The 11,920-nt window shown below is 40.8% G+C and overlaps 1 protein-coding gene across 1 annotated transcript; it reads right to left on the bottom strand.

Annotated features, from left to right (window-relative positions):
• Window positions 1–2,582: 2,582 nt before the first annotated feature.
• Window positions 2,583–10,827, bottom strand: c23h1orf53 (chromosome 23 C1orf53 homolog). Its single transcript, XM_030083278.1, has 3 exons — window positions 10,355–10,827; window positions 6,815–6,916; window positions 2,583–4,593 (listed from the first exon to the last, which is right to left on the bottom strand). The coding sequence occupies exons 1-3, from the start codon at window positions 10,631–10,633 to the stop codon at window positions 4,522–4,524; spliced, it is 453 nt and encodes a 150-aa protein (XP_029939138.1). The 5' UTR covers window positions 10,634–10,827; the 3' UTR covers window positions 2,583–4,521.
• Window positions 10,828–11,920: the final 1,093 nt, after the last annotated feature.

The raw sequence follows: 11,920 nt of genomic DNA on the forward strand, positions 1-11,920 counted from the left end.
CAGCCACAGCACCCACCAAGATGCCCGATTTCCCTGGACGCCCGTGCTCCTCGCTGCTGTAGGGCATGGTGGTTAGATTACCACACATCCAGGGTTCATCTGGAGTTATCATTTCTGGGTCACCTCGAGTGACACTCAGTCTCGCTGAGGGAGCTCTCAGTCACTCCCAAAGCCTGGCCAGAGAATCAGCCAAGGAGAGGTGGAGGCGAGGAGGCAAGTAGTCAAAGACAAGGCAAGGAGGAGGAGTGGAAGGAGGAGGAGGCAGGGAGGCTCTCCCAGGATCCGCCGTGGTGCAGGGAACCACAGGCTAAACACTGACAGAATGAAGGAAAGGGCTGAGAAGGGAAAGGAGAAGGGGGTGTTTGAGGGGGAGGAAAGAGGGAGGAGTGAAGCACTGTGAAGCTGTATCCTAGTCACATGTATCCCAGTCACATGAGTCTGGGAGGGTAGGTGGGTGGGTGAGAGGATGGTGAGGCATCCTGGAAATATTTACAAACACACACAAGACATGGCTTCATAATTATTTGAAGGGGAGAAAATATTAAAATGCACAAGGAGGCGAAGTAGCCACGGCTGCAAAGATCAGCAGTGATTTAAAAAAAAAATAAAGATTGGAAAAAATAAGACTTATAAAGAGATTTGCGACTCCAGTGTATGCCATTTGTCATTTCCATCCTTATTTTCGCTCTCCCTCAATATTTCCCTATCTCCTACTCCATCTCCCTGTTTCCTCCACTTTCTGTCTTTTGCAACCAATGTGTCCCCCCCCCCAGCCTCCCCCACCCTCCCCCATCACCCCCTCCCTCTCTACCTCTCACCACCAACACATCCCCTACCTCCCTCCACCCCTCCTTCGATCTCCTCCCTGCTCTGCTCTGCTGGAGCTCAAATCACTACCCCGGTCCCTGGCAGATGGAGGATAGGAGAGAGAAGCTCTTAACTAGCCAGCCTGAGCCTCTGCTCTCTGCACACCAACTGCTGCCTGCCTCCCCCCCTGCCTCCAGAACAGCTCCAACAGCACACTGCCACCATCTCTCTCTCTCTTTTACACACACACACACAGACACAGACACACAGACACACACACACACACACACACACCACCCGCTCCTCCTGCAGCTCCTCTGGGGACCCAGTATTCTCCTGGGGAATGGTGCGAGTATTAGTCCATATCTGGCCACACTAGAAAGGACATGGAAACATAATAGATGGATGTTTTTTTATCACTATATAACCTTTATGGGGCAAAGCAGCTTTTCAGCAGAGATGCACGGGTCCAGGTGATGCTTGTAAATGCTACACTGACAAACAGATTCCATCTTTGTATTTCAAAGCAGAGAGTCACAGGGCAAGTTAATGTGCAAAGGTTAGACAGTGGAAAAGCTACAGAAAGAAATGACTGCTGGTAGATATAAGCAAGAAATGACAAATATGACTGCGTTAATGTTAAACCAGGAGGGAAATAAAAAGACCAAAACTCTCCTTGGCCACGTAGGTGCCTTTGACTGTCCCTGACTCTCCTTTTATCTGGGCTCATCTGGCGACCATGGCTTGGCCTGGCATGAGCCTGACCACCAGTTGCGGTTTCAGGGAGAAAATGCTCCTCTGTGCTATTTGCAGCCCTGTCTGTCCAAAGGAATCTGGTGCGCTGACAGTCACTCAGTGGCCATGTGTGTTTTTTATCACTAATTCTACCACAGGGATGTGGTTGTCCATATGACCACTGTGGAGGCTACTGCCCCGAGGCGAGCTGACATTGTCTGTGTAGAACGACCAGACGTTGATGTAGGGGCTGCTCAAATGCTGCTTGAATATCAAGACACGCGCATGCACGTAGCAACACGCACACACATACACACACACGCCGCACAAAAGCAGTGGCTGGCCAATTGCTGAGACTGATGTTCGTTCCTTTCAGCCATCATACGGCTGACACTCAAGTTTTTTTTTTTTTCTCCCCCCGCCAACCCTGTGTCAGTTCCTGGCTGGTCTGGCCAACAGTGATGGAGACACTGTAACTGACTGTGGTTGGGGCCATTGGCCGCAGGGCTGCTGTGCCTGTTTGAGATGGAAGGGGAGAGGAGGAGGGGGAGGGGGGGGAGGAGGGGTGCCTGGCCTGTCAACTGGTTATGACTGGAGCCTGTCTGGTCTCAGATCCAAACTGGACAGCTCTCTCTTTCTCTGCGGCTAGTGCCACCATCCTGCAGAAAGGCACATGGTATATAGCTGCCACTCTGCTCCAGAACAGCATATGCTCCAGCTGAGGGCCAGAGATGTTCAGTCCAAAATGCCTGAAATAAACACCTTGCATGTGGCGTTGGCTGGTGTAACTTGGGAGCACATCTGCACTGAGGGAATATCAGCACCTCGTATGCGTGTGTGTGTGTGTGTGTGTGTGTGTGTGTGTGTGTGTGTGTATTTTTGTTTGTTTCGAGAAAACTAAACTTTTAAATTGTATTCAATTTTCAGCATTTTAGTGGTATTGCATCATGCAGCTCAATACATCATATAAGCAGATCTATCAGGCACAAAGATTCAGAGGTTTCACGAGTAAACAACATAAATTTTAAAAATGGGTAAAAATTTAATTGATGGAAGAAATTTGACATATGATTATTTATGCAATAAAATAAACAAATGTGACAGTGTATTGACGTACCAGTGTATATTTATGGCACCATTCAAGAAATTTTCACCGAGGCCAAAAGTTTTTTCAACACTACAGGCTATTTTAATCATTGCACCAGTCTACAGGTAGAAAGTGTAAATAGTTCTGTAGAAATCTGTCCATAGGGTAGCTGTGCTGTTTGGGTCTCAGTCACCAAATGCTAGGTTAGAGGATGATGAAAAAAAAAAAAAAAAAATTCAAACTGTGCCATCACTGGATTGGGAAGACGTGGAGGGATGAGGCAGACATGAAAGTTGGCCTATTTCATGGTCAGGCTGTGGGACCGCCGAGGCCCTGAATGGCAATGCATCTACTTTAATGTGACAGACAAGTCCCTAGGCAAAACCCGCAGAGCCGCGGCAGGCAAGCGGGCCCAGGTACTTGATGAGTGTGACACCTTCACCGTCCCGCTGTAGAAATGTTGCTGCCGCACGCTCCGCTGCCTCAGTTTAGAATAACACCAAATAAATTCGCCTCTCATCCCGCCTGATGACGCGTCCCCAGAACCTGTCCTCCCCAGCACTGTTGGGATCATGAATCTCCTTGTAGCCGCTCACAGGGCTTTGCTCCGATCACTAAGCACTTGCCTTTGGGACCCACCTGCCGAGGAAAATTGTGGCTGCGCCAGTAGGCGGCTGCGACAGAATCCCGCGGCAGACACATCCTCTCATCACGACGCTGTTTGCCCAATCAGGCGGAGACAGGCGAGTGTGTGTGGCAGGTTCAGAGCGAGCGCCTGAAGGCATCGCGCTGCCTACCCACATGCACTCACAAATCAAGTGGCGCATCTTTCCTCAACATCTCCTGCACGCACAGGTAGTGCAGTGTGAGCGCTTGACCTTACCTAGTACTATTACTGTGGGCTCCAAAGTGTAGTGTTAAGTACAACCTTTATTCTATATTGGCCTATTAGGAGCCACAGGGTGTTCGATTGGAGTAAGCCTGCCTATGCATGTGTGCGTCTCAGCATGCCGGTGAACATGAGCTGATCTATTGCAGTCCTGGGATAAGAGGGCCCAGGAGTTCATTAGGCTGCAGCTCAGGAGAGCAGCCGCAGGGAGCTATACTGTAGCCAAGTGTTGCCAGGAGGCTGAGTTGCAGGTCCGGTGGGGAGGGCTGCTGTTGATGTCCATGGCATGTTTGCTAACAGCCTGATTCCATCAAGTGGTGTAAAAGCAGAGCAGCCAAGTGTGAGGGCTGACCCTTGGCCCCTTCCTATTTTTAACAACACAGTATTTCAGTCAAAGGTAGACAGTTCAGTCAAGCACTTGTGGAGTGTAAATGATGCTAATATTTATGCAGTCGTACATTTGGGAGAGAAAAATAACAAGAGATGCAAAGCTGAAGAGCACAAGGCTCCAGCTGACTATCTGCAGTTACTTTCGCTTATATGCCCTTTATCTTGAGGGCGAAGATCTAAAATGCACTTTCAGTTTTCATCTCCATACTCCCACAACCCTTGTAAATGCATCAGAGGAGCAGAATACGACAAAATATTAAATGCTCTTGAAGAGGAATGAACAATGAAGCTCAAGGCATTTCATTGGACATTGGAGAGGGAAAGAAATATCTGAAAAGAAAAATAACAAAACAAAAATGTGATTAAAGGCTATTTTACATAGTGAAAAGACCCTTTCTCCCCCCTTCAATGTTTTTGCGAGAATGAAAATAATCCTAAGAATAGTTGAGATTCATAAGAGGTAGGCATTGCACAGACGCTACCCATATTTCATCATTTATTACACGGCTAAAAAATGACTCTCAAGTAGTCCAAATAACGACAGGCAGAAGACAAGCAACGTGCAGTGGGTTCTGTCATCTGCAGCTTTACCTTTGGCATGAGTATGTTAGGTCTATACATAAAATAGTGAGTTAAAGCGTTTCTTCATTGCAGGGTCCTTGACGTTCACCTGACCGTATGGACACTGGAGGAGAAACAGAGATAAAAGGTGTTCAGGGGTGATACGCAGTGAAAGATGCATTCAGACATGAGCACGGACAATGGACAGCAAGTCACAGGAAAGTAAAAGCAAACACAAAACATCTGTAAAAATGTGAGCAGAGCAGGGAACACGGTCCTAAAGTTTCTTAAAACTGATTTGATGAGAAAAGCTACAAATGAAGGGAGACAAACTTCTAGTTAAAGATGTAAAAGAAAATACTTGTTCTGTGCTTTGTTAAAAAAAAAAAACCACTTCAATTAATATTGACCAGTCATGTTTTGTAATATAAAATATTAGAGTATGATGTCCAAGTTTCTTTGTAGAATACATCAAGATGATCGTTCTTTGATCCAGTGTGATATGAGTGTTTTTTTTCTTTATGGGTCAAAATATGTTTTATACTTATTCAACCTTTCATTATATGATTTGTTATCTTCCATTTAATAATAACAGAGTGGAGCATTACCTTTTATAATAAGTAATGTATTATTTTAGACTCATACCATATATCTCAATGTTTGGGGTTAGTTTCCTCACCTGAGTAAATAAGTAATATGCCCTTGCGTATTCACATGTTTGTGTGTAGGTGGTCAGCATATTTGTGTTTGTATGCGTGCGTGTGTGCAGGCGTATATATGCAAATATGTGCATGTGTATGTCTTTGTGCTGAGATATTTGCATCTATTTTCTTTTTGACCATTGTCTAGTACTTTGAGTGATAATTTACTGACTGAGTGATTGAGTAAATTAAATAATTAATTGCGTAATTAATTAACTAATAACTGTTTATCAGGGAATCCAGTTTCGTTCAGCATTATGCTAATAAAACACTTTCAAAATGACTTTAACAAATCAACATTTCAGATGAAAAGAAAAACAAACTCTACTTAAATGAGTTCACGCTGTAATTATTGATGGATTTGCTTTATTGATCCTGAGAGGTTATAGTTATCAAAGTTGAAATTATTGTTCTCATATCAGAACCAGACTTACTTCATAGGATTTTTTTCTATATTTGTCAGTTTTGTCCTGACAACATGCTGTAATTTGTTTTCTTTCAGCGACATAGCTGAAGGTGATAACAGACAACAGATTGGATTTTTAACTCACTCCTGTTAGTGACGTAAAAAAAAACTAAATTTTCCTCTCACAATCATAGTCATGGCATTTAAAGCAAGTGAGATATGTGGACTGGATTATAGCACCTGTGTTCTGAATTTAGAACAACCTTCAATGATTTGGATGTTTTTAAAACAAATGTCTTTAAATTTGACAAAAAATGAAAAAAACAACAAAAAAAAGATATATTCCTGTAGTCCAAAATGGAAAGACTGAGCTGTAAAGCTGGAAAACTTGAGTTCAAAAGACCTTTCATGTGTGTGGGTTTGAATGTTCATTCTTTGTCTGCGTAAATGTGTGTTGTCTCTCACATTGTGTTGCATACACTCCAGACCCCCACAACCCTAGTTTTGATAAACCAAGTGTAAAAATACGAATGAATAGACGACTAAGAATAATCTGGAAGAAGTCACTGGAATAACAGAATTTTCAGATGCTTTGTCAATAAGACAGCAACATGTTCTGTAAAGGTATTGAGAAGAAAACAGAAAACTCTCTTTAATTTTCACATTAAATTCATCACTGTTGGGATTCATAGACATTTTTTCACTGTGAAGTAAAATAACTGACTTTGTGCAGCCATCATAAGCTGTTATAGTTATGGTTTTGCACATCTGGTTTTATTATTTTAGTAGTTCATTACAGGTACTACAGTCACATTTCACTGCTGTATAAAATGTATCTTCAAATCTTCAGATGTACCAGGAAAATACATTTAAGTCATGTAACTCAATTATATGATCTCACCATATTTTCATCAGTCTGGGTAGCTGAATTGTGTATGACAGTGTCAACAGTCATGCAAATAAAGTTGTTTTTTTTTTTTTAGATCTAATTGTGATCTTTTTTTTTTTTTTTTTTTTGCATTAAAAGCAATTTAAAAAAAGAAACACATTTGTCTAAAACATAATTTAAATCTAAAATGAATTATCCGCGGGGCTAGAAAACATCCCTGCTGTATAAGGCAGGAAAGAACAGAACGCAACAGCTGAGGCAGGATCAATAGGAAAAAAATAGCAGGTAAGAGAAAACAGAGTGAAGTGGAGGAAGACACAACCTGGTGAAACAGAAAACAAGAGCTCACATGTCTGCATGCGCTGCCACAGCATCTCCCTCTCTGAAGGTGGGCATACTCTGTGAACACTTTATACCCGCTGGAAGGGTCGACGTACATCTGCTTCTTTGCCTGAACATAATGAAGATATTATTATTTAATTAGCATGACATACAAACACGTATGCTGATGGGTGACCCTTGCATGCATACAGTATACAGTGCATATATTCACCCAAACACAAAGGAGCGCGTGAGCATAATGCTGAATATAAACATATACAGAGAGACAGATTGCTTTGGGTCAAGAAGAAGAGGGAACAGGTGAACTCTGTGCATAGAAACAGATGTGCGACAGTTACATTTTTGTGATTTCACTAATCAATTAGTGTTCTTGCTTTGCGAGCAATTCAGTGGGTGAAAATCATCGCAGAGACTGATCCACTGCAGTAATTTAGTTTTGAGCAGTTTGAAGAGATTTTAATTGAAATTAAAAACATAACTCAGACACAGTGGTCGTTTCATTAGGAATACGTCTCTGATACCACACACAGAGACCTCCTGTAAGTCAAAAAAACACAGAACTCCTCTGCCATCCCTTAGGAAGTTAGAAAATGTCATCTCTCAGTCTGTTTCAAACTGAGAGCCCACTAGTTGGTGAGCTTTGACAGGCCACAAAGGGAAAAAGGCCCTAGGCCTTTTGGTGACACGGCCTGTCATTTCACATGGCATTGCAAGGCCACATAGTGAAGCTGGCACGGCGAGGCCCCCTCTGTATTGTGCTTTTCCCACCCAGGCCCTACCAGCCTCCTCAGGTCGCGGCCAACTTGCCTCAACTTCATCCACACTTAGAGGCACAATATTTACAACAGATTAGCCTGGAGGCGCACCGATGACACCTATTCGCCACTGTCATCAGCGCACAGCACTCTGGATGTGTTTGATGGAAGAGCGAGTAAGATTCGGCGAATATGATGGATGTGGCAAAACAAATTACAATCATTACCTCGCTCCTGAACTGCAGATTTTAACCTGTGCAGACACTATCCTCGCAAAACGTAAAGATGCAATTTAAAATTCAGCTTCTCATCAGTATCCGGAAAGTAAAAACCGCTGTGCACAAACACCTCATCCTTTCAGACTCTCTCTCGGTCTGTCTTTCAACCAAAATATTTACAGCTTCAGTGCTTTATAATTAATAAACCATTTCTGTTGTGGTAAAGGAGGTAAATATAAAAAGAGTGAGTCACAAACCATCAACTGTTTTATCTCTTGAAGAGATTAAAATTAGAGTAACATTTCATTTTGCTGAGTACTCCAGGGGAACCCTGCCCTGGGGAAAGGAAGGCTCTGGAGATGCATCACAGCTGGCACATTATCATACGATCACACTGCGCCGGGACAGTACCAGCTCTCATAAATTAAGCCGCTCTCGGTCCAGTGTGGTTTCTGCTAAGTTGAATTACTGCAGATTTTCCATTCTGGTTTGTTTTTATTACTTAGGAATAACAACTACCTCAGAGGTATGTTTATCTGACAGGAGTGTCACATTTAGTAGCAATAAGCAGAAATGTGTGCCTCGCTGGGAATGCTGATCACTTCAGAAGAAAAAATAAAGATAATAACAGATGATACAGACTTTAAAATACACTTTTGGAAATGGATGAACCTTAAGCACATTTGAGATCTCGTTTATATTTTCATTGATTAATGATAATACATGATTATTTTTTCTAATGGTTCATCAGTAGCTGCATAATGAATATTTACCCTACAGGGAAAATATTCCTGGTTTGAATCTGGACTCTATAAAGATTTTCCACATTCTCTCTGTGCTTGTGTGGGTTTCCTACATTTTTGACCTGTAGCTAGATCCAGAGTGAGACTGGCTGCAGCGTCGGGCGATCTAAGTGGCATAAAGGGGTAAAGGGGTACAAATGATGAACGGGTCATCTTTTTTCGGTGATGCTGATCTTTATTGACAGATCTGATAAATCGTTACTCACTTCAGTTCATTTATAACTGATCAACTAACTGTAAATCTAAATATTTGAACAAAAAGAAATCTAAAGTGAAATTTTCAACTCAAAAATGCAAAACTGTTCAGAGCTGAGCATTGATGTTTATGCATTTAACATATGTGTAAACATTGTTTTATTTTCCCTCTTTGTATTCCATTTCAGCATTGCTTAAGCTTACAGAAACCTTCAAAGCCTGGGATGCACAACAACTTGTTTCTTGTGTTATTACACCCATATGCTGTTAATATGATCGTCATCTGCAATTCCAATGGCTGATTGTTGATAGGAATACCTGCACCTAATGTCTATCTTACAGAAAAGAATATCAAATATGTACAATACAGCAAAGCTATGGGTTAAATCATATGCTTTTTTAATGGTAAAAACACGTCTATTTTTAAGCAGAGATGCTGCCTTTCACTAATATTGTTCAGTGTCATATTAATTATATTGTGAAAGATTAAATTTATATTGTTAATGTTATAACCCCTATGCCTAAAATGTCAGGAAGCTGTGATGAACTGAAATGAGGACAGAATTAAATTACTGTTAATGGAACATGAACCAATCATCAGATTTTGAAACCAGACAGTGTTTTATTGACTACTAGTTTGATAGTACTGAAACATATTAAAAGGGGTACAGAGCCATGTCCACCATCAGTTGCTGGAGATTTAAGAGAGAAATGTCTTTCAGTGTTTGGATATTAACTGTAAGCAGTCCTTGTCTCAATTACCAGATTTTTAATTTTGTCCATTTTGTAATGGACCAAATGTAAAAAGTCAGGAATGGTGAAAGGTCTGGATAGTCCAGTTCAGCATGTGGACTGGGCAGTTAAGAAGGAAATTTCAAAAAAGGTTCAATGATTGTTAAAATGGTTCTTTTTTTTTTTTTTTTTTGCAAAACAGTACTCATGCTGTTAAAAAAAATATGGCCATTTGTTGTTGCCATCAAAAAAAAAAAAAACATAGTAAAAAATGTCTTTCAAGCTTTTCTGTTGGGAATAAAATATGAGTTGAATAAAATCGTTGCAATATGTTTTCATATACATTTGATATAGTGTTCCAAAATCTCAACACTATGTGTTGTGAAGAAGAAAAAAAATCTAAATTTTGGCTCAGTATTTGACCCAAGTAGCTACTTTTGAGGTTCAGATATGTCATTTAAATATACAGTGATCATGTGATATTTGTTTCACTGTTATTGATGGGACCATACAATCCAGCTGAGAGTTACAAAGCAACATTGTCTCAAAGTTGAAGAGAACAACATCAAAGTGTTGTCTTCAGTCCAGCATGACATTGGACTACATAATAACACACTTTAAATAAAAACAACTGAAATGAGAAATTCTGCCTGGGGATTTGCCTGACATTTTTTATTATTTAAGTCACATTTTGAATGATAAATTAGACTCCTGATTCCTTCTTATGGTCCCCACAAAAACATATGGACAGGTCGGGTTGTAATTAATCATGACACGTTGTGTTCATCTGATTGTGCAACATGACACAAATTGAATTTGAAGCGCTGGATGTGATGCATCTTACCTCACACGCCTCTCTATGGATTGTGTAGATGTCCATGTCTTGCTGTGTGAGCTCTGCAGCCCCGTGCCGGTCTCCTCCCTCCCTCACCGGGTCTCTGCAGCCCGCAGCCCTCGTGCCCTCCTCATCCTCGACCTGGAACATGCTGCTGCCTCCCAGCCGCCGCCTGCTCTTATCTGACGGCTGCGCTCCCGACCGTGTAATCAGACGTTTACTGAGGTGGTCGAGGAGAAGAATGAGCCTACTGATCAATGCTCTGCTGGGGTGATTATAGTGCAACATACTTTTTTTCCCCTATTTTCAAAAAGCTACGCGATCTGTTATCATTCAAAGCAAGGGAAACTAGTTTTGACATTTCTTTTCCCTGCAGAAAAGTAACTACTGAGGGACAACACGATCACCTATGCATTACTGCTTCAATCATTTGCGCCTAAACAAAGAGGAAGTCCTTGCATATATGTAGTGTCTGACCCCTACTTCAGTAGTTTCCTGCTCACCAACATGTTGTACTTCCTTGTCTGTCTCCCGTCACACTGCTGGCATGTGACCCTCTGTGATCCACAGGCTCACACAGCGCCTCTGCTGTTTCAAAGCTGCCACTGAGGACCAGAAAGTCACAATATTGTCCAAAAACCATGATCACGCGCAGAAGGATCCACACATGCATCCGGAAATGAATCTGGAAAACCTAGAGTTTTTTTTTTTTCAATGCACACTATGGATAAAATCCAATATAATAACAATAACAATAACTGTTATTTTCTATATGATGACATTTATGAATAAATTAACATTTATTTAAAAAGCCACTCATTGTGCATTTGTAACATTGACTTTATATATATGAATCATTTGTTAAACTGTTATGAAGAAAATAATTCTTTGCAGGAGGTTAATAAGTTTTGAATGACAAAATTGTGATATATTAATGATTGTAGTAACATTTCAACATTAAATGCCTGTCTGTGTTTGTGAAGCAATTATAGGAATGATGCCACTGCCACACTTGAACTTTTCAACTACTGAAAATGAATGAAGAAAGGCATTGGTTGGTGCCTCTTCACTAACTGAAGATTGGTTTTTAATATTTCCAAAATTGATTTTGAAATAATTATTCATTTTCAATATTATTTTTGAATAATTGGCAACATTTTGAGTGAACCCTAATAAGTAAAAATTTAGATTTACAAGCCTTACATATTATGACAGAAAATTGCTTATATATATTTTTCATTATACTTGAAACGCTGTCACTATAAAGACACTCTGGCATTTGATAACAGCTGATTTGTTTCTTTTGTTACTTGAGGTGGAGGGTTAATATTTCACAGTAAGTCACTGGCAGTGGTCTTCATGAAAATGAATAAAAACACAGTCATTTTGTGTAAATTGTGAACCGCAGAATAACTCTTTTATTATTCAGATGTATGAAGACACAAGCCATATTCATTACATGTTCAAGTAAGTCTCATATTTCACATCATGATTCCTAAGTTTTCATTTGATTTTATTGAAGGTTTAGTTCATACAAGTTTTAGTTTGAGATTCCTTTAGAAAGAAGAATTTTAA

The sequence above is a fragment of the Salarias fasciatus genome, chromosome 23, assembly GCF_902148845.1.
Source record: "Salarias fasciatus chromosome 23, fSalaFa1.1, whole genome shotgun sequence".
Taxonomy (NCBI): Eukaryota; Metazoa; Chordata; class Actinopteri; order Blenniiformes; family Blenniidae; genus Salarias; species Salarias fasciatus.